The 23530-nt window shown below is 45.5% G+C and overlaps 2 protein-coding genes and 1 pseudogene across 5 annotated transcripts in view; 1 reads left to right on the forward strand and 2 right to left on the reverse strand.

Annotated features, from left to right (window-relative positions):
- WBP2NL (WBP2 N-terminal like) overlaps nucleotides 1–16106 on the reverse strand; it is a 29292-nt gene extending 13186 nt beyond the window's left edge. Inside the window, exon 1 of the mRNA XM_030815444.1 lies at nucleotides 16045–16106. Coding sequence (XP_030671304.1) covers nucleotides 16045–16106 — 62 coding nt within the window. The remainder of the gene's footprint in view (nucleotides 1–16044) is intronic.
- On the forward strand, nucleotides 12684–14003 carry LOC105740020 (annotated as a pseudogene).
- Nucleotides 16107–16683: 577 nt separating the features above from the next.
- Nucleotides 16684–23530, reverse strand: part of SEPTIN3 (septin 3) — a 37565-nt gene continuing 30718 nt past the window's right edge. For all 4 annotated transcript variants that reach the window (XM_030815449.1, XM_030815446.1, XM_030815448.1 and 1 more), the window contains 5 exons: nucleotides 23257–23352; nucleotides 22162–22261; nucleotides 20575–20626; nucleotides 20202–20295; nucleotides 16684–17999 (listed from right to left, as the gene is read on the reverse strand). In XM_030815449.1, the coding sequence (XP_030671309.1) occupies nucleotides 17934–17999; nucleotides 20202–20295; nucleotides 20575–20626; nucleotides 22162–22261; nucleotides 23257–23352 (408 nt within the window). In that variant the 3' untranslated portion in view covers nucleotides 16684–17933. The remainder of the gene's footprint in view (nucleotides 18000–20201; nucleotides 20296–20574; nucleotides 20627–22161; nucleotides 22262–23256; nucleotides 23353–23530) is intronic.

A 23530-nucleotide genomic window follows, 5' to 3' on the forward strand; every position in this document is an offset into this window, starting at 1 on the left:
GAGAGAGAAAGGGGAATAAAGAACATCTGGGGCCAGGCACAGTGGCTCATGCCTGTAATCCTAGCACTTTGGGAGTCCACAGTGGGCAGAATGCGTGAGCACAGGTGTTCAACACCAGCAAGGACAACATGGTGAAACCCTGTCTCTACAAAGAATACAAAAAATCAGCCAAGCATGGTGGAGTGCACCTACAGTCCCAGCTACCGAAGACGCTGAGGTGGGAGGATTGCTTCAGCCTGGGAGGTCAAGGCTGTAGTGAGCCACAATTGTACCACTGCACTCCAGTCTGGGTGACAGAGGGAGACCTTGTCTCAAAATAAGAAAAAAGAATATCTGGGCCGGAAACAGTGGCTCATGCCTGTAATCCCAGCAGTTTGGGAGGCTGAGGCGGGAGGACTGCTTGAGCTCAGGAGCTTGAAACCAGCTTGGGCAACATAGTGAAACCTCACCTCTACTAAAAATTTAAAAATTTGCCAGCGGGGTGCGGTGGCTCATGCCTGTAATCCCAGTACTTTGAAAGGCAGAGGCAGGTGGATCACCTGAAGTCAGGAATTCGAGACCAGCCTGACCAACATGGTGAAACCCCATCTCTACTAAAAATACAAAAAATAGCCAGGCGTGGGTGGTACATGACTATAATCACAGCTACTCGGGAGGCTGAGGCCGGAGAATTGCGTGAACCCAGGAGGCAGAGGTTATAATGAACCGAGATCACACCAATGCACTCCAGTCTGGGCAACAAAGTGAGACTCTGTCTCAAAAAAAAAAAAAAATTAAAAATTTAGTCAGGTGTGGTGGCATGCATCAGTAGCCCCAGCTACTCAGCAGGCTGAGGCAAGAGAATCACTTGAGCCTGGGATGTTGAGGCTGCAGTGAGCTGTGATCACGCCACTGCACTCCAGCCTAGGTGATAGAGACCCTATCTCAAAATAAATAAATAATGGCCAAAACCTTCCCAAATCTAATGAAATACATGAATCTACACATCCAAGCTCAACAAACTCCAAGTAGAATAAACTCAGTTCCACACTGACATGCATTATAATCAAATTATTGAAAGCCAAATACAAGGAATCTTGAAATTAGCAAGATAAGTGACTCATCATGCACAAGGAATCCTCAGACTAGCAGCTGATTTCTTTTTTTTTTTTTTTTTCTTGAGATGGAGTTTCACTCTTGTGGCCCAGGCTAGAGTTCAATGGTGCCATCTTGGCTCACCACAACCTCCGCCTCCCAGATTCAAGTGATTCTTCTGCCTCAGCCTCCCGAGTAGCTGGGATTACAGGCATGCACCACCACACCCAGCTAATTTTGTATTTTTAGTAGAGATGGGGTTTCTCCATGTTGGTCAGGCTGGTCTCGAACTCCCAGCCTCAGGTGATCTGCTCACCTCGGGCTCCCAAAGTGCTGGGATTACAGGCATGAGCCACCACGCCCAGCCAGCAGCTGATTTCTTATTGAAATCATGGAGGCCAAAAGGAAATGGGATGACATATTCAAACTGCTAAAAGTAAAAAATAAAACTCTCCGATTTTTTTGTTTTGTTTTGTTTTTGAGACAGAGTCACGCTCTGTCACCCAAACTGGAGTGCAGTGGCATGATCTTGGCTCACTGCAACCTCCACCTCCTGAGTTCAAGTGATTCTCCTGCCTCAGCCTCCCGAGTAGCTGGGACTACAGGCTCGTGCCACCACGCCCGACTAATTTTTTGGATTTTTAGTAGAGATGGGGTTTCACCATGTTAGCCAGAATGGTCTCGATCTTCTGACCTCGTGATCCACCCGCCTCAGCCTCCCAAAGTGCTGTGATTACAGGCAAGAGCCACCGTGCCCAGCCCTAAAAACAAAAAACTCTTAACCAAGAATTCTATAAGTGGCAAAACTATCCTTCAAAAATTAAAGAGAAATTAATACATTACCAAATAAACAAAAAATGAAAGTTCTTTACTAGTAAATTTGAAGTACAAGAAATGCTATATTTTATAATATGTTTTCTGATTACAATGGAAAGAAACTAGAAATCAACAGCAGAAGGAAAACTGCCACAAATATGTGGAAATTAAACAATACACTCTTAAATAAACAATGAGTCAAAGAAGAAATCAGAGGGAAATTAGAAAGTACCTAGAGAAAAATGAATATGAAAACACAACATACCAAAGCTTATGGGTTGCTGTAAATGCAGTGCTAAGATGTTTATAGCTGTAGATGTGTACTTTAATAAAGAAGAAAGATCTCAAATTGACAACCTAACTTTATACCTCAAGGAACTAAAGAAAAACAAATGAAGCCCAAAGCTAGCAGAAGGAAGAAAATAATAAAGATTAGAACAGAGATAAATGAAGCGAGAATAGAAAAAAATAAGAAAAAAAATTTAAGTTCAATGAACTTGACAAACTCTTAGCTAGATTAAGAAAAAGAGAGAAGTCTCAACTAAAATCAGAAATGAAAAAGAGGATATTAAAACTGATGCCAGCGAGGCACAGTGGCTCATGCCTGTAATCCCAGCACTTTGGGAGGCCAAGGGAGGTGGATTACTTGAGGCCAGGAGTTTGAGACCAGCCTGGCCAACATGGCGAAACCCCGTCTCTAGTATAAACATACAAAAAAATTAGCCAGGCATGGTGGTGGGCGCCTGTAATCCCAGCTACAAGAGAGGCTGAGGCAAGATAATCACTTTAACCCAGGAGGCAGAGGTTGCAGCGAGCCAAGATTGCACCACTGCACTCCAGCCTGGGTGACAGAGTAAGACTCTGTCTCCAAAAAACAACAACAACCAAAAAGAAACTGATGCCAAGGAGTTACAAAGGATTATTAAGAGAAAACCATGGACAATTGTATGTCAAGTTGGATAACCTAGAAGAAATGGATAAATCCCTAGAAAAACACAGCCTACCACACTGAATCACGAACAAACATAAAATATAAACAGACCAATTAACTAGTAAGGAAATTGAATCAGTAACCAAAAACCTCTCAGCTAGGTGTGGTGGCTCATGCCTTTAATCCCAGCACTTTGGGAGGCTGAGACAGGAGGATTGCTCAAGGCCAGGAGTTTCCGACCAGCCTGGGCAACTTGAAAACCTCATCTCTACAAAATATATAAAAAAACAGCTGGGTGTGGTGGCACACACCTGTAGTCCCAGCTACTCAGGAGGCTGAGGTGGGAGGATCACTTGAGCTTTGGAGATTGAGGCGGCAGTAAGCTGTGATCGTGTCACGTCACTGCACTCCAGCCAGGGTGACAGAGTGAGAACCTGTCTCAAAAAGAGAAAAAAAACCTCTCAACAAATTCTATTATACAAAACATTTAAAGAATTAACTAATCTTTCTGAACTCTTCCCCAAAATTAAAGAGGAAGAAACACTTCTAGGCTCACTTTATGAGGCCAGCATTACCCTGATACTGAAGCCAGACAAAGATACTACAATAAAATAAAATTACAGGTCGGTATCTCTGATGAATATTGATATAAAAAATCCTCAACAAAATATTAGCAAACCAAATTCAGCAGCACATTAAAAGGACTATACACTATGACCAAATGGGGTTTATTCCTAGAATGCAAGGATGGTTCAACATAGGAAAATCAATCAATGTAATACACCATATGAACAAAATGAAGGAAAAAAACCATGTGATCATCACAATCTATGCAGAAAAAGCATATGAAAAGATTCAGTATATTTTTGGCCCGGTGTGGTGGCTCATGCCTGTAATCCCAGCACTTTGGGAGGCCAAGGCAGGTGGATCACGAGGTCAGGAGATCGAGATCATCCTGGCTAACAGGGTGAAACCCCGTCTTCTCTACTAAAAATACAAAAAATTAGCCGGTTGTGGTGGCTGGCACCTGTAGTCCCAGCTACTCAGGAGGCTGAAGCAGGAGAATGGCGTGAACCTGGGAGGCAGAGCTGACGGTGAGCCGAGATTGCACCACTGCACTCTAGCCTGGGTGACAGAGCGAGACTCTGTCTCAAAAAAAAAGAAAAAAAAGAAAAGAAAAGATTCAATATATTTTCACAATAAAAACACTCAACAAACTAAAAGTAGAAGGAAGCTACCTCAACATAATAAAAGCCATATATGAAAAGCCTGCAGCTAACAGCATACTGAATGGCAAAAGACTGAAAGCTTCCCCTCTAAGATTAGAAACAAGGCAAGGATGCCTGCTTTCACCACTTCTGTTCAACATAGTATTGGAAGTCCCAGCCAGAGCAATCAGGCAAAAAATAAAATAAATAAATAAATGGTATTCATATTTGGAAGGAAGAAGTAAAATTAACTCCATTCACAGATGGCATGATCTTATATGTAAATAAACCTAAAGAGTCCACCAAAAAGTTGTCAAAATAAGTGAATTCAGTAAAGTAGCAGCATATAAAATCAACCCATACATATAGTTGCATTTCTATACACTAATTATGAATGATCCAAAAAGGAGATTAAGGAAACAGTTCCACTTACAATAGCATCAAAAAGAATAAAATACTTAGGAACAAACCTCACCAAGGAGGTGAAAGGTTTGTACACTGAAAACTATAAAACATTGGTGAAAAAATATTGAAGACATAAATAAATGGAAAGATATCCCATGTTCATGGATTTGAAAACTTAATAAGACTAAGACATCCAGGCTACCCAAGTGATTCAGAGATTCAACACAATCCCTACCAAATCTCAACAACACTTTTTGCACAAACAGAAAGTGACATAATAAAATTCATATAGAATCTCAAGGGACCCCAAAAAGCCAAATAATTTTTAAAAAGAAGAACAAAGAGGACTCACACTTCCTGATTTCAAAGTATATTACAAAGCTACAGTAACCAAAACAGCATGGTACTGGCATTAAAGATAAACAGACCAATGGACTAGAATAGAGAGAAATAAATCCTCACATATATGTGAAAATTGATCAAATAATCTTCAACAAAGGTACTAACATGACTCAATGAGGAAAAGACAATCTATTTAACAAATGATGTCCTTTTAGAAAACTGGATATCCACATGCAAAAGAATGAAGTCATACCGTTATCTTACATCATATGCAAAAATTAACTCAAAATGGATTAAAGACTTAAACACAAGACCCAAAACTATAAAAACTCCTAGAAAAAAACATAGTGAAAATCTTCGTGACATTGGACTTGGCAATGACTTCTTGGATAAGAAAACAAAAGCACAGGCAACAAAAGAACAAAAAAACAAATGGGACTATATCAAACTTAAAAATTGTGTATCGGCCAGGCGCAGTGGCTCACGCTTGTAATCCCAGCACTTTGGGAGGCCGAGGCGGGCGGATCACGAGGTCAGGAGATCGAGACCACAGTGAAACCCCGTCTCTACCAAAAAAAATTACAAAAAATTAGCCGGGCGTGGTGGCAGGCGCCTGTAGTCCCAGCTACTCGGAGAGGCTGAGGCAGGAGAATAGCGTGAACCCAGGAGGCGAAGCTTGCAGTGAGCCGAGATTGCGCCACTGCACTCCAGCCTGGGCGACAGAGCGAGACTCCATCTCAAAAAAAAAAAAAAAAATTGTGTATCAAAGGACACGATCACCAGAATGAAACAGCAACCTACGGAATGGGAGAAAATATTTCAAATTGTATTTATGATAAGGGATTAATATCTAGAGTATGTAAAGAGCTCCCTGTAATCCCAGCACTTTGGGAGGCCAAGGTGGGTGGATCACCTGAGGTCAGTAGTTTGAGACCAGCCAGGCCAACATGGTGAAACCCCATCTCTACTAAAAATACAAAAAATTGGCCAGGCGCAGTGGCTCACACCTGTAATCCCAGCACTTTGGGAGGCCGAGGCGGGTGGATCACAAGATCAGGAGATCAAGACCATCCTGGCTAACACAGTGAAACCCCGTCTCTACTAAAAAATAGAAAAAATTAGCCAGGTGTGGTGGCAGGCACCCATAGTCCCAGCTACTCAGGAGGCTGAGGCAGGAGAATGGCATGAATCGGGGAGGCGGAGCTTGCAGTGAGCCGAGATTGCACCATTGCACTCCAGCCTGGGCAACAAGAACAATAATACACAAATGGCCAATGAGCATATAAAAAGATTGTCATTACTAATCATCAGAGAAATACAAATCAAAACCACAATGAGACATCACCTTATACCCATTAGGATGGTTAATATTTAAAAAACCAACAGGTCCAGGCATGGTGGCTCATCACTTTGGGAGGCCAAGGTGAGTGGATCACTTGATGCTAAGAGTTTGAGACCAGCCTGGCCAACACAGTAAAACCCCATCTCTACTAAAAATACAAAAAACTGGGTGTAGTGGCATATGCCTATAATCCTGGCTACTCAGGAGGCTGAGGGCATGTGAATCACTTGAACCCCGGAAGCCAAGGCTGCAATGAGCCAAGATCCTGCTGCTACACTACAGCCTGAATGACAGAGTGAGACTCTGCCAAAAAAGGGAAGGGAGGGGAGGAGAGCGGGAGGGGGAGGGAGAAGGAAGGGAGGGAGAAAGGAAAGGAAAGGAAAGGAAGAAGAGAGGAGAGGAGAGGAGAGGAGAGGAGAGGAGAGGAGAGGAGAGAAGAGAAGAAAAACAAGTGTTGGTGAGGATGTGGAGAAACCAGAACTCTTGTGCACTGTGGCTAATGTAAAATGAGTAGCTGCTATGGAAAACAGTCTGGAGGCTCCTCAAAAAAAATTAAAAATAGAACTACCGTACAAGCTAGCAATCCTGCTTCTGGGTATACATCCAAAAGAATTGCCAGCAGTGTCTCGAATAGATATTTGAATACTTATGTTGATAGCAGCACTATTCACAATAACCAGGAGGTGGAAGCAACCTAAATGTCCATCAGTGCCTGAATGGATAAACAAAATGTGGCACATACATACAATGGAATATTTTTCAACCTTAAAAGAAGGAAATCCTGTCACATGCTATAACATGGACGAACCTTGAGGATCTTATGCTAAGTTAAATAAACCAGCCACAAAAAGACAAATATTGTGATTACACTTACATGAGGTATCTGAAGTAGTCAAATTCATAGAAACAGAAAGTAGACTGGTTGTTACTAGGTGTCATGGGGAGAGGGATAGAGGGAATTGTTTAATGGGAAGAGAATTGTTGGTAAAAGTATGGTGAAGTGGGCACTCAGAGTACTGAGAGGAATGTCAATTGATATAATTCTGTAGGGCAATTCTGCAATAAGTATATTTTAATGTATAGTCATGTATATTTTAATATTTTGAACAATGATTTTTATATTTTCAATAAATATTTTTAATCCTTTTTAAAAGTCTAATCCTCTGACCTCACAATTCCCCTTTCGGGAATATATCCCAAAGAAATATTTTGACAGGTAGGCAAAATTATGTTTTCAAAAATGTTCATTGCAGGAATGTTTATAGTGATGACCAAAAAACCACAAACAAAAAACAAAAACCCAGACTATTCCAGATTAGGGGTTCAGTAAAGATTTATGCACACTGGAATACCAGCCATTGAAAATAATGATGTAGATACACTAGAAAACATTCCCAATATACTGGTAAATGAGGAAAATAAGTTATAAAGCAGTTGGAGAAAAAAACTGTTTATTTCCATGTGGAAAAGTACAGAAGGACATATACCAAAATGTAAACATTACTGGTAAAAATTTGGGATAACAGATTTTTTTTCTGATTTTTCTATAATGACAGGTTTTCAGCACACGTTTTAACAATGCATAAAATAAAACAACTCAATGATTCCCATTTTACAGTAGAGTCTGGCCCACATGTTCATGACTTCTCAGCTGGGGTCAGAAAAACTCTACAAAACACAGCAAGCTGTGATGCATTTCTCAACTGTGTATTGTGAATAGGCAAGAGGAGTCAAAATATAATGGGAACTCCAAACAGTTCATGGAATTAAAAGATAAAAACATAAACCTTATTTCTCAACATAAGTTCCAACAAGTTCAAGACACTTTAGTAAGCTATAACACAAGCCGTTTAGTCCATCCCTAAAGAACTGAGGGTCCTGGAAATGTAATCATGCCAAGACAGTCTTTTTTACATTTTTAACAGAAGAAAAATGGGTGCCCAATCAAGTTTTTTAAGATTAGGAAACAAAGCCGGCCGGGCGCAGTGGCTCACGCCTGTAATCCCAGCACTTTGGAAGGCTGAGGCAGGCAGATCATGAGGTCAGGAGATCGAGACCATCCTGGCTAACACAATGAAACCCCATCAGTGGGTTTAGTCTCTACTAAAAATACAAAAAATTAGCCAGGTGTGGTGGCAGGTGCCTGTAGTCCCAGCTACTTGGGAGGCTAAGGCAGGAGAATGGCATGAACCCGGGAGGCAGAGCTTGCAGTGAGCTGAGATCGTGCCATTGCACTCCAGTATAGGTGACAGAGCGAGCCTCCGTCTTGAAAAAAAAAAAAGATTAGGAAACAAAATAAATCAGGAGCCTAATGATCCGTGAATGCCTGATTTCCCATCAAAACCCTTGCAAAATTGCCCTTGTTTGATGAGAACGATGAACAGGAGCATTGTCATGGTGGAGAAGGACTCTCTAGTAAAGCTTTCCTGGGTGTTTTTCTGCTAAAGCTTTGGCTAATTTTCTTTTTTTTTTTTTTTTTTTTTTTTTTTTTTTTTTTGAGACGGAGTCTCGCTCTATCGCCCAGGCTGGAGTACAGTGGCGCGATCTCGGCTCACTGCAAGCTCCGCCTCCCGGGTTCACGCCATTCTCCTGCCTCAGCCTCTCCGAGTAGCTGGGACTATAGGCGCCCACCACCACGCCCGGCTAATTTTTTGTATTTTTAGTAGAGATGGGGTGTCACTGTGGTCTCGATCTCCTGACCTCGTGATCCGCCCGCCTCGGCCTCCCAAAGTGCTGGGATTACAAGCGTGAGCCACCGCGCCCGGCCGGCTAATTTTCTTAAAACAAAGCAGATGTTACCATTCTTTGGCCCTCCAGAAAGCCAATAAAGAAAATGCCTTGAGCATCTCAAAAAACTGTTGCCATGACTTTTGCTCTTGACCTGTCTGTCCACTTTTGCTTTGAGTGGACCACTTCCACATTTTTGTAGCCATTGTTTTGATTGTGCTTTATCTTCAGGATCATACTGGTAAAGCCATGTTTCATTTCCTGTTACAATTCTTTGAAGAAATGCTTCAGGATCTTGATCCCACATATATAAATTTTCCACTGCAAGTTCTGCTCTTGCCTGCAGCTGATCTGGGCACTATAGTTTTGGCCCCCATTGAATGGAAAGTTTGCTCAACTTTAATTCTGTAAACTGAACCAAATAATATGTGTACAGTATTGGCCATTGTTTCTGCTGTTAATCATGAATTCTCTTCAATTAGGGCATGAACAAGATGAATTTTTCCTCACAAATTAATGTGGATGGTCTGCCACTACAGGCTTCATCTATTTATTTATTTATTTATTTATTTATTTATTTATTTATTTATTTTTATGTATTTTTTTTTTTTGAGAGGGAGTCTCACTCAGGAGTGTCACCCAGGCTGGAATGCAGTGGCGAGATCTCCACTCATTGCAACCTCCACCTCCTGAGTTCAAGCAATTCTTCTGCCTCAGCCTCCCAAGTAGCTGGGATTACAGGAACCCACCACCACCAACAACTAATTTTTGTATTTTTAGTAGAGATGGGGTTTCGTCATTTTGGCCAGGCTGGTCTCAGACTCCTAACCTCAGGTGATCCACCTGCCTCGGCCTCCCAAAGTGCTGGGATTACAGACGTGAGTCACCATGCCCAGCCTATTTATTTATTTATTTGAGATGGAGTCTTACTCTGTCGCCCAGGCTGAAATGCAGTGGCGCGATCTTGGCTCACTGCAACCTCCGCCTCCTGGGTTCAAGCGATTCTCCCGCCTCAGCCTCCTGAGTAGCTGGGATTACAGGCATGCACCACCACACCTGGCTAATTTTTTTATTTTTAGTAGAGACGGGGTTTCATCATGTTGGTCAGACTGGTCTCGAACTCCCGACTTTGTGATCTGACCACCTTGGTCTCCCAAAATGCTGGGATGACAGGCATGAGCCACCATGCCCAGCCTATTTATTTTTTGAGACAGAGTTTTGCTCTTGTTGCCCAGGCTGGAATGCAATGGCGTGATCTTGGCTCATTGCAACCTCAGCCTCTCAGGTTCAAGCGATTCTCCTGCTTCGGCCTCCCAAGTAGTTGGGATTACAGGTGCCACCACCACACCCAGCTAACTTTGTATTTTTAGTAGAGATGGGGTTTCCCCATGTTGGCCAAGCTGGTCTGGAATTCCTGACCTCAGGCAATACACCCACTTTGGCCTCCCAAAGTGCTGGGATTACAACCGTGAGCCACTGTGCCCTGCCCAGACTTCGTCTTTAACATCATCTTGTCCCTTCTCTTTTTTGAGACAAGGTCTCACTCTGTCACCCAGGCTGGAGGCTGGAGTGCAGTGGCACAATCTCAGCTCACTGCAACCTCCACCTCCCAGGTTCAAGTGATTCTCCCAACTCAGCCTCCCAAGTAGCTAGGACTACAGGCACATGCCACCACATCCAATTATTTTTTGTATTTTTAGTAGAGATAGGGTTTTACCATGTTGCCCAGGCTGGTTTTAAACTCCTGGACTCAAGTGATCTACCCACCTCAGCCTCCCAAAGTTCTGGGATTACAGGCATCAGCCACTGCACCCAGCCCTTGTTCCTTCTTTTTCAATTTTATTTATTTACTTATTTTGATATGGAGTCTCGCTGTGTTGCCCAGGCTGGAGTGCAGTCACGTGATCTCAACTTACTGCAACCTCTGCCTCCCGGGTTCCCGCAATTCTCCTGCCTCAGCCTCCCAAATAGCTGGGATTACAGGCATGTGCCACCACGCCGGGCTAATTTTACGTATTCTTAGTAGAGACAGGGTTTCACCATGTTGGCCAGCTGGTCTCAAACTCCTGACCTCAAGTGAGCCACTTGCCTCGGCCTCCCAAAGTGCTGGGATTGCAGGCGTGAGCCATCACGCCTGGCCTCTTGTCCCTTCTTTTACATTATCCATTTGTAAACTGCTGATTTATTTGGGCCATTTCCCCATAAACTTTTCCTAAAGCATCAATGGTTTCACCATTCTTCCACCCAAGCTTTACCATAAATTTGATGTTTGTTCTTCCTTCAATTTTAGCAGTATTTATGTTGCTCTGATAGGAGCCCTTTTTCAAATTGATGTCTTATCTTTCTTAGCGCCTCAAACTAAATCCTGTTCAGTCATGTTATAACAAGTTAGTATGAGTTAATTTTGGTGGAAAAATAATCTGGAATCCACGCATAGTTTCTTCGCAACCCATATTTTCCATGATCTTTTTGAAGACTCCTCATAGAATCAATCTTCTCCTGCTCAAGTTTTTTTCTTTAGTTTCTTTTTTTAATAACATCTTTTATTTGTATACAATTATAAAGTACAAACTTGCTTTATTCAGATTTTTCTTATTTTAAAAAAATATTTATTTTTAGTCAACTTACTCCATTTTCAGCAGTTTGCTCTGACAGAATAAATTACAAACTATTGTTTCGCTTAATGCTTTTAATCACCATGTCAGGCACACAGGTTGGAGGATATTAGCTCCCATTTTACAAAAAGTGGAAACACTGTACCCATATTTAGTGTAAGACAGAGCTAGGATATAAGCCTTGGGCTTCCATAGTCACAAATGCTTTTTTCCATAACTTTGTAATACATCATTTTAAAGCAATCTGATTTCACAATGTTTTACCGTATAAGAGTAACATCTATAGCATTTCTTCTTGGCAGGTTACGTCTGGAGAGAACCAATGTAATTACCTCATAAGCTGGCACTTTTTTTTTCTTTTTTTTTTTTGAGATGGAGTTTCACTCTTGTTGCCCAGGCTAGAGTGCAATGGTGTGATCTCGGTTCACTGCAACCTCTGCCTCCTTGGGTTCAAGCAATTCTCCTGCCTCAGTCTACCAAGTAGCTGGGATTACAGGCACATTACACCATGCCTGGCTATAGTTTCTTTTTTTTTTCTTTTTCTTTTTTTTTTTAAATTTTATTTTGTGAGATGAGATCCCACTATTTTGCTCAGTGTGGTCTTGAACTCCTGGCCTCAAGTGATCCTCCCACCTCAGCCTCTTGAATAGGTGGGACTACAGATGTGCACCACTATCTCTGGTTCTTTAAAGTAGTTTCTATCCAGGAAGCTAGGGTACTAATAGGGCCTTCTTTAGATAGAAGAAAACAGAGAAAGAGTCCTTTTCTTTTTAGAGGGACAGCTGGAGTGTTACAGGAGTTAATGCACAGTACCTAAGTTCAAATCCAAATCCAAGCTCTCCCACATGCACTTTAAGCAAATGACTTTTTTGTTTTCCTACCTGTGAAATGAGGGAAACAGTACTGATCTTCACTGTAGATAGACTGTTTTTTTGTTTTGTTTTGTTTTGAGACAGAGTCTCACCCTGTTACCCTGGCTGGAGTGTAGTGTCATGATCTCAGCTCACTACAACCTCCCCTCTGCCTCCCAGGCTCAAGCAATTCTCATGCCTCAGCCTCCTAAGTCGCTGGGATTACAGACGTGCACCACCATGCCCGGCTAATTTTTGTATTTTTAGTAGGGACAGGGGTTTCACCATGTTAGCCAGGCTGGTCTTGAACTCCTGGTCTCATGTAATCACTGGCCTTGGCCTCCCAAAGTGCTGGGATTACAGGCGTGAGTCACCATGCCTGGCTGGTAAAGTGGTTTTAACTACAGTATAAAGCTCTTGGAACTAAGAACAGTACTTGAAATAGTGTTCAATAAATGCTATTTTTCAGGAGCACAAAATGGATCCCATAAAGGTAATTCAAAGGACCACAAAAATCAGTGTTTCTGTGTTTTTTTAAAACATGCTTCTTCCCTTCCTCCAACACACAAGCAGCAAAGTAGAGACACACCCATAGCCCAAGTGAGAAGACACCCAAACACCAAATTGGAAATGACTTCACAGGCAGCCCCGGAGTCAAAGCCGATTCCCGGACCAGTCCCATCCCACAGCAGCCTGCCTCCTCTTTCAACATGACAGAGGCTGCTGTGTCCTTCGCCAAGGACTCCCTGGCAGGTGGAGTGGCCACAGTCATCTCCAAGACGGCGGTAGCACCCATCGAGCGGGTCAAGCTGCTGCTACAGGTGCAGCATGCCAGCAAGCAGATCGTTGCAGATAAGCAATACAAGGGCCTTAGAGACTGCATGGTCTGTATTCCCAAGGAGCATGGAGTCCTCTCCTGGTGCAGTAACCTGGCCAGTGTCATCAGATACTTCCCCCACCCAGGCTCTTAACTTCGCCTTCAAAGATAAATACAAGCAGATCTTCCTGGGTGGTGTGGACAAGAGGTCCCAGTTTGGGCGCTACTTTGCAGGGAATCTGGCATCAGGCGGTGCCACTGGGGCCACATCCTTGTGTTTTGTGTACCCTCTTGATTTTGCCCATACTCATGTAGCAGCTGATGTGGGCAAAGCTGGAGCTGAAAGGGAATTCTGAGGCTTCGGTGACTGCCTGGTTAAGATCTACAAATCTGATGGGATTAAGAGCCTGTACCAAGGCTTTAACGTGTCTGTGCAGGGTATTATCTACCGAGCTGCCTGCTGCCTACTTCGGTATCTATGACACTGCAAAGGGAATGCTTCCAGATCCCAAGAACACTCACATTGTCATCAGTTGGATGATGCACAGACTGTCACTGCCGTTGCTGGGTTGACTTCCTATCCATTTAACACCATTTGCCACTGCATGATGATGCAGTCAGGATGCAAAGGAACTGACATCATGTACACAGGCACATTTGACTGCTGGAGGAAGATTATTCATGATGAGGGAAGCAAAGCTTTTTTCAAGGGTGCATGGTCCAATGTTCTGAGAGGCATGGGTGGTGCTTTTGTGTTTGTCTTGTATGATGAAACCAAGAAGTACATGTAAGTTATTTCCTAGGATTTTTCCCCATTTGAACAGGCATGTTGTATTATATAACATATCTTGAGCATTCTTTTTTTTTGAGATGGAGTCTCCCCCTATTGCCCAGGGTGAAGTGCAGTGGCACAATCTCAGGTCATTGCAACCTCCACCTTTTGGGTTCAAGCAATTCTCCTGCCTCAACCTCCTGAGTAGCTGGGACTACAGGCACCCGCCACCACTCCCGGCTGTTTTTTTTGTCTGTCTGTTTGTTTTTTTAGTAGAGACGGGGTTTCACAATATTGGCCAGGCTGGTCCTGAATTCCCGATCTTGTGATCCACCCACCTCGGCCTCCCAAAGTGCTGGGATTACAGGCGTGGGCCACCGCGCCCGGCTATCTTGAGCATTCTTGACAGACTCCTCGTTGTCAATTTATCAGTGGCAACTATTTACTGGTTGGAAATGGGAAGCAATAATATTCATCTGACCAGTTTTCTCTTAAAGCCATTTCTATGATGATGATGATGATGATGGGACTCAATTATGATTTTTATTTCAGTCACTCCTAATAACAAATTTGGAGAAATAAAAATATCTTAAAAAGAAAAGAAAAGGCTTCACACCATGGAATGACAAGTGCTCAAATGGCTCTCAGTAAGTGCTCACGAGGACACCACTGTCAGAGTAGTGAGCAATCATCTACCACAAAATGGAACAAAGCAGCAGAGGTACGTAGGAAGCAGGTGAGGACATAAAACCTCTAAGGCCCATATAAATCTGTCAAGAAAACTTTCTGGAGGAAGGAAAGACAGAAGAAAGATCTGGGTATCAGCATTTGGTAATGTCTACTTCGATCTTCCTGACAACTACATTCAAACCGACCTGAGTGTGCTGGCCCCAAGCACATCATCCAGCTTGAGTTTCAGTGCTGATTGGGAGAAAAGGAAATTGAGGGCAAGTCAGAGCCCAAAAAGGAGCGTAATTTAGAACTGCACAGCGGGGGAGACTGAGTTTGAGTGTGGGAAACAGGAAAGGGGGCGCGTGGGGTAAAGAGGGGAGCGCAGTGGAGTCAGGCCTTAGTGAACAAGTGTGCCTTGAAGGTGGAGATGGGCACCCCACTGGCTGAGTCAGCTCCAGTAGAGAACTCAGGGGCCAGCAGCAGGCACCACAACGAGCAAAGCAACTGGTGTAAGCCCCACAGCTTCCTGCGACCAACAGTGCCTCATTGTGCCCAGGCACCTGTTCAGTCCCATTTTTTATTCTAAGAGAGGATCTGGCTCTGTCACCCAGGCTGGAGTGCAGTGGTACAATCTGGGCTCACTGCAGCCCGAACTCCTGGGTTCAAGCAATCCTCTTACCATCGCCTCCCAAGCAGCTGGGATTATGGGTGCACACCACCATGGCCCGCTAATTTTCTACTTTTTGTAGAGATGGGGTCTCACTATGTTGCCCAGCCTTGCCTCAAACTCCTGGGCCACCTCAGCTTCCCAAAGTGTTGGGATTAGAGGCATGAGCCACTGCACCTGGCCTCAGTCTTTTCAATCTTTTGTTTTTAAAAGCAGACATCTCCCTGGTTGGAGCAAGGAGGAAACAGGGCTTTATAAAGTTCCGAGGTCCAAGGAGAAGCCCCACAACAGTTTGAGATCTTTCCAGAATGATCCACACTCCACCTCCTCATCCCTCTTACCAAAGTGCGACACCTTGTTCGTGGGAGTAGAAGGAGATACACACCCAGTACCTGTCCTCATCCAACAAAGTCGCAGGCACCGAAGGGCAGCCGCGCTGCCACCGAAGGCCCCCGGCTGCTCACGACCGCCGGTCAGCTCCGGCCTTTCTTCGAAGGAGACACGAGTCTCGCACCCCCTCCCCACCCCGCCCTGAGGAGACACGCGTCTGGGCCCAGCGCCCTTTAGAGGCGCATTCCCACCCCCGCCCCTCAAACACGCGAGGCCACGCGTTCAGGCCTCCGCCACCTCCACATGCCGGAACACCAGTGGGGGGCGCGCACTCCCAACGGTCAGGGGCGGAGCTGAGAGCGCCGCGCCCAAAAAAGGCGGCAAAGTCCCTGACTCGCTGAGAGTTTGCGAGCCGCCATGTCTATCCCATTTGTCTCCTCTCCTCCGACAGCACGCCGTGCTTCCCCTCAGGCACCTTTCACCGTTAGGGATGAGGGCCCCGCGGCGGTTCTCGGTGTGGCTCTGATTCACAGCCATCTTGCTTCGGGCCTCCGGCCGCCCCGCAGATGGAAAAGGGCGGGACCTGCGCCGAGCCCTGGGGCACGTCTCTGAAGGGGAGGGCGGAGATTATGACGTAAGGAGGAGGAGGAGGAGGAGGAGGAGCGAAAGCCGGTCACGTGACGGGGCAGTGCAGGGGGGCGGAGTCAGGGTAGAGGCCCCCACTGAGAAAGGGGCGGGCCCTGAGAATTGGCTCGGAGCGCGAAGGGTGAGTGGCCTCCCGACCCCACCTGCCCCCTTAGCCCCCTGCCTTTAGGTATGGACTTGGGTTGGTCCTGTCAGGAATGATCTCAGCTCACTGCACCTCCAACCTCCCATGCTCAAGCCATCTTCCCACCTCAACCTCCCATCCATTACTCACTTTGGATATGAAACACTAGAAAATAATGACTGAGGCCCGACCTCACGCCAACTGAAGATGAACTGACCTCACAAAGTGTTTTCATCTCTGGTATCTGTGGCTATTTCTTACCAAGAGAGTCTCACCCTCCACACATGGATGAGATGACATAATGGCTGATTTGGTCAAGAAGCACAAATAAGACAGGCCAGGCAGTTACTGTTCAAACAGCAATGTTTAGTTGTACAACACATAAAGTCTAGCAACAATTACAGGACCAGTTTGAGTGTCTGTTTGCTTGTTTTCAATTGGGAAATTTAACTGTAATGTCACCATAAGATTGGCTGGGACTGGTAACATTTAAGAAATGGGTTGTTCTTGCATCCCCTAGGCGTGGGCCTCTTGCTCCATCAGGACTTGGTTGTAGATGAATGGCCCACAAGTCACCAGCCTTTGAGCAAGTTGTGTCCAGGTGGAGACAGGGAGAGGGTGGGCAAAGGGGAATTCTATAAAGACACAGTGTATGGGGCAGTGGCAGTCAACATTCGCAAACATTCATGCATCTGATGGGGGGCTTTGCCCTCCCTTGGGTATTTTCCATTAGCCTACAGTGACCACCTGTGGTCAGGCTAATTCATTACTCACATTAATGGGGAAGGGGGTTGGGGGTAGGAGTAGGTAGGGTAGGTGGGAAGAGATCCCTCTTATTGCTGAGTGGACAGAAGGGTGCTAGTTTTTCCTTAGCGGGTACGTATTGTGGGTTTCTGGGGGTTTGTGTGTGTGTTTAGTTTTTGCTTGTTTGGACAGAAGAAAGTCAATTCCAGCAATGTCTTCTTAGGAAAACCACTCTTCCTCAGTGGCTGCGTTATGAGGTGGGGAGGATGTACAACCGCACTCTGGGCCAGCCACAAGTGGTGATTTTTTAAAAAGTGATCCTAGCCCTTGCTCCCCAGCATCTGTAGTGACCCACCCTCATGAATACCTTTAAGTAATGAAGGAGACACCCTTGTCCCACTTTGGGGCTCACACAGCTGATCTCAATGAATCTAGTAAGCAGAAAAATTGCTTTCTTGATCCTTTAAGGAAGCCAAGAGTAGCTCATGCAGATGAATGGGTAGGGAGCAATGCCATTGCCCTTAGAGATGGTTACAAGTAGCTGGGATGGGCTTACAAGGGCAGAAGGAGCTCTTGATGAGTTCTTTCACCCTGCAGATGGGCTAGGACCGGCTGACACAGATGATGCAGTAGGGCAGTGCTGGCAGAACCCCACTCCACTGGGAGGAGAGGAGTGGTTTGGATAAATGGAGGATGCAACTGTCCTAATGAGGCAGCTGGCACCTCCCACCTAGTGAGGGCTGAGAGGGGCTGTGGTGGTGAGCTGGACTAGCACAGCACTAAAAAGGGCTTGGCCCTGCAGCAATAACAGCTGAGAGGAATGGAGGGAGAAGCAGCGCTTGAAATGGCCTTCATTCAGCAGTGGGGCAGGGGGTGGCTGGCGCAGGTGGAAGGACAGTGCCCAGGAGGCCTTCTCCCTGCAGGAGGGTTGAGAACGGTTGAGGGTGTGGAGACCAGCAGCTGGCGGCAGACATATAAAATACCTTCTCCAGGGAGGCTGAGATCATGGTTCAGGGGTGCCAGGCACCATTCCTACTCAGCCTTTCCAACGCCCACCTCCCATGCCCATAGATCTTCCCCTGCTGATCCAAGGTCTCCATGCAGGACTGCTTCTACAGCAGCCAAGCATCCCTGTTCTGTTGAAATGTATAACCTCTGGGCTGTAGCGCTGCTGCTGTTCTATCCTGACAGGTGCCTACCCTATAACTTTGTGAGCAAGGGAGGATGAGAGCTGGGTTGGCAGCCTCCAGGAAAGACCGAGACCATAGGTTTGGGGTCACTGGTGACCTGATCACCCCCCCCACCCCCGGCTTTCTCCTGGTCCATTGAATCTTGGGTCTTGAGTCTATGTTTTTTTCCTAGCACCTGAGTGATAAAAGACTGGGATTATAAGTGCTGGGAATCATAGAGGACGAGTGAAACACCTACGCTGAACCAGGAGATGGGACAGGAGGTTGTATGAGGTTATTGTAAACAGTTTCACTTGGTGTTTTCCCTTCCCTAAGGCTAAACTGTTTCCCCGGCCCCGAATTTCATGAATCTTACAGATTAAAGGAAAAGAGTAACTTACTTGTACAACAAGCAGGTGAAATATATGCATTAATAAATACAGGGCTTCAGGGAAAGGCAAGAAAAGCCTAAATGTATGAGGGTGGGTATCATTGGGAATGTCTATAGGAGTCAGGAGGAGAGGGAATTAGGGAAAAGTAGAGAAAGACAGACATAAATGTAATTAGCTTCAGCACAAAAGTGATGGGGAATAGAAAAGAGAGGTCAAGTATGTATGAGGCAAATGGAGCAACAGAGAAGCCTGCTTAGAAGGGAGAGAAGTCTGACGGAGAAAAAGGGAGGTGTGGTCAAAAATTTGTCTTTGAAGCCAAATTACTAAGAAAGACAAATAATGTATATTGTTTCTGATACTTCTTTAGAATTAGTTCTAGAACCTGACGTCCGCATAAAAGGTTGTCTCACATGACTAGCATGTGTGCTTCCTTTAACTGGACACTGGGAACTGTTTCCCTCTTTACGCTGGCTGCCTGTGAGCTCAGGGCCTGTTCCGGTGCTTGACTACAGAAACTTTCTTTCCTATTCCTTTCTTTGGCCCAAATTTCTCTGGCAATCTCAGTTTGTACTGTCCTGTACTTTTGTGATTTTATGTGAAGGCAACCTAAAGTCATTTCTGGAAGTAGACTGGGCATAAATGCTAAATATAGGAATGAACCTAAAGTAGATTCATCTAAAAGGAAGTGAGAGATGTCAGAGACAGGCAGGAGAGGGAGAGAAAGCAATGTATGAGGGAAGGAGGGAAAGGGAGAAAGAAGACAAAGTCGGAAGCAGAGACAGGCACTGGCCTGGCAGCAGAGGCCAGTTGAGTGGAGAGCAGCAGTAGGCCCTGGTGACAGGTGGTAGCTTGGTGACACTGAACACGACACAGACTGAAGGGTGGAGCTCCACTTGTAGGCACTGATGCTTTCTGCAAGAAGCCAGCTCTGGCCTACTTCTCTGCCTTCTCATGGCCTTCCTTTTCCCAGGAAGCCCCAGCCTTACCCCCAGACCACCCCCAACTTACAGGGAGGGTTGTCCTGAACTCCCTGCCTCCTACTCAGGTCTAGCTCCACCGCCATCTGTCCTTGGAGAATCTCTATAGCCCCAGTTTGTGTGCAGGTTCCGAGAGAAGAGTTGCCTGTGGCTCACCTGCTCCCAACATTTTTAAATGAAACCTCTCCCAGATCTCCTGAGTGAGGCAAACAGCTTTGTTTTGGGACACAAGGAAAGGAGACAGATAATGGACAGGCATGGAGGAGCCAAATTTACAAGGGACTCTCCAGGGAGGGCAGTGAAAATACCTCACCCCTGCATGCACACACACAGGCTCTCTCGCTCCCTCTCTGTCACACACACACAACACACACAACACACACACACACACATACACACACACACAAACATAGACAAGATGCTCCACAAATACCAGACAGGCCTGTGGGACAGAGTTGAGAGGAAGAAGGTGGTTGGTGGTGGTATTTGGGATGTGTGTGTGTGAAGTGGGTATGTGTGATGACACAGAGAAGTGGTCGTCATGGGTTACTGTCGTGGCTTTCCTCTGTGTCCACGCTCACCGGAGGGAGGCCTCCATTGTCATTGAGCCGCTTGGCCCTGTAAGTCTCATAGTGGATGTTGTGTGTCACTTCCTTGAGGTCCTGGAGGTGGGTCCTAGAGGACACAGGGTGAGAAGAAGAGGGCTGCAATTAGGGGCAGGAAGAGGAGGCGGTGACACACATCACTTCGAGGGACTGGACCCAGTGAATGAGATCCACTCCCCGGAGCTAAGGATTCTTCTACAGCCCCTTCCATTTTGCAACAGGAGCTGGAACTGGGGCAGAAAGCTCTGTCAGAGAGACCTGGAGATGCAGGAGGTGAATCTGAACAGATAGACCCTGACCCCAAATAATTCAACCTGCTATCTAGACAGCTGGAGGGGAGACATCTTACCTGATGACAAAATCTCGAAGCAGGGCAAACTCACAGTGGTTGAGGTTTTCCACTATGAACAAAACAAAACAGAGCAAAACAGGTAGTCAGTTCATTAATACAGCAACACCCAGGAGGTGAACTTCTGTTTGGGTCACAGAGGCATTTAGGAGAAAGCTATGGGACAGGTTATTTTTTGTAACCATTGCTCACTTGGGTGTACTGGATTTGATTCATTGAACAAATATTTATTAAGCAGCTACAAATGGGCACAACATCCTTCTAGATGCTGTGGAATAATAGCCAAGAGGGACTATAATTTTTACCGTTTTATAGAAGAGAAAACTAATACTAAGTCTGAGAAACTGGCCAAGGCCTAAGATACACTTCCCATTCTTCAGAAGCTTATAATCCGATTGGAAGTAACACAGAGAAAATAATATTGAGCCGTTTTAAAAAGGTCATGCACTACATGACAAATCCAATTCAACATATATTGAATACCTAGTATTTGCAAATCACTGGCCAAACACTGTTGGAACAGAATGAGGATTAAGACATGGGGCCGGGCGCCGTGGCTCATGCCTGTAATCCCAGCACTTTGGGAGGTCAAGGTAGGAGGATTACTTGAGCCCAGGAGTTTGAGATCAGCCTGGGTAACATAGTGAGACCCCACCTCTATTAAAAATAAAAATTAAATCGCCAGGCATGGTGGTTCACACCTGTAATCCCAGCACTTTGGGAGGCCAAGGCAGATGGATCACCTGAGGTCAGGAGTTCAAGACCAGCCTGATCAAGATGACAAAACTGCATCTCTACGAAAAATACAAAAATTAGCTGGGCTAATTTTTTGGGCTAAATAAAAAATACAAAAATCAGGGTCCGTACCTGTAGTCCCAGATACTTGGGAGGCTAAGGCAGAAGAATTACTTGAACCTGGGAGGCAGAGGTTGCAGTGAGCTGAGATTGCGCCACTGCACTCCAGCCTGGATGACAGAGTGAGACTCCGTCTCAAAAAAAAAAAAAAAAAAAAAAAAAAAAAAATCTGAGTCTGAAATCAAGTTTCACCACTAACAAGTTATGTGACTTTGGACAAGGCTTTCAACCTGAGCTTCCGGTGCTTCGGTAGCTTATACTCTGAGAACAGGAGCACCCGCTCTCCTCCCTTCATAGGGTTATCATATTGAATGAAATCATTAAAGTGATTCTTTGACCACTTTCAGAATCATCAAGACCCGCCCAAGGTCACATCCATTCATAATAAAATGGAAATGGCAACACCTGAACAACCTCCGGCAGTTTGTCAGATCACATCCCCCTTCCTATGAAAACCTTTCTCCAGTTTTTCCAGGCCTTACTAATCTCTCCGTGTTCTGAACTCCTTTGATACGCCAAGTCAGTGCCACCCAGTCAGGTGCTAAATCAGTCTCTTGTTACTCCTGCCTGTAAGCATTGCCTTTCAATGAGACTGTAAGCTCCTTATGGGCAGAATCTGGCTGGCATTCATTTCATATGTCCTGAGACAGTGCCTTGATCTATAGATGCTTAATAAATGGTGACTGAATAACTGATCAGCAACCAGTTCTTCCAGAAGATGCAGTGAATTACCTTCGATGATCCCCCATGGAGTTTTTCGACCGAGGACCCTCTTGCCATTCACTTGATACTCCTTGTCACTTCCCACCACAGCAAAAGGCATGCTCTCCTGCTGTATGGGGCAGAAACAAACCAGACACATGTGCACCATCATCCTCCAACAACCTGGACATTCAGGAGCAGGACGGCATATGGTCCTCTAGCCTTGAACCACACACTTCTGATGCTCATTCAGAGATACTACTGATAGCAAGGGCAAGGCTCAGTCTCATGAAAAGAGCACCTGACTGAGATTCAAGAGTCCTGGGTCTAGTCCCAATTGTACCACTGCCTCACTGGTTAACCTCAGGAAATCAGCTCTCCTTCAGCTGCAGAGCGCTTTGTACTTTCTTTTTTGAGACAGAGTTTCGCTCTTGTTGCCCAGGCTGGAGTGCAATGGCATGATTTCAACTCACTGCAACCTCCACCTCCTGGGTTCAAGCAATTCTCCTGCCTCAGCCTCCTGAGTAGCTGGCATTACAGGCATGCACCACCATGCCTGGCTAATTTTTGCAGTTTTTGTAGAGATAAGTTTTTGCCATGTTGCCCAGGCTGGTCGTGAACTCCTGGGCTCAAGCGATTCTCCCACCTAGGCCTCCCAAAGTGCTGGGATACAGGCATGAGCCACCACGCCCAGCCAATTTAATTTTTTTAAGTTATTGTAGCGGGGGAAAGCCTATAAGCCACTCACTTAGTCTAACCCCTGCATTTCATAGAGGGGAAACTAAGGCAGGGTCTGACCACAGCATAGATCCTCCTGGACCCCAGCCTGATGCTCTTTCTGCCTGCTGCCCCTCCCATCACCCCACATACTGTTTTTGCCAGACCTTGTGGGGGAAAAGGCTTTTTTGTGTGGTCTGGGGATAGAAGGCTTTCTGGGTACAGGGAGCCCTTCTGTGGGTTCACAGTCCAGGGCCATAGTCCTCCCCATCCCCCTATGTCACTTCTGGTCTGGGTCAGGCAAGGTTGGGGGGAGTACAGAAAGGGAAAAGACAGAGGACGTGCACGATACACATCCCAGAGGTCCCAAGGGGGCATCAGTGGAGCAGCAGTGCCCCAGGCACCCACCCTGATTTTGTCATTCTCCGTCTTATCCTCCAAATCCTCATCAAATTCCTTCTGGGGGTAGAATTCAATGCCATTTACTTCAAGCTCCTTGCGAACCTAGAGGCGAGGAAAAGAAACAAGGTAGTCAAGTGTCAGAGTAATGGAAAAGAGGGCTGTGTGCACCTGTGTGCATGAGCTGAGGTCAGAGAGCCAAATCCAGCCTTGGATAATCCAGTCATCTCTGAACTCTGAGACCCTGAGCAGCAGGAAGATGGTGAATAAATGCAAGCCCCAG

Source organism: Nomascus leucogenys, chromosome 7b (genome assembly GCF_006542625.1).
Source record: "Nomascus leucogenys isolate Asia chromosome 7b, Asia_NLE_v1, whole genome shotgun sequence".
Taxonomy (NCBI): Eukaryota; Metazoa; Chordata; class Mammalia; order Primates; family Hylobatidae; genus Nomascus; species Nomascus leucogenys.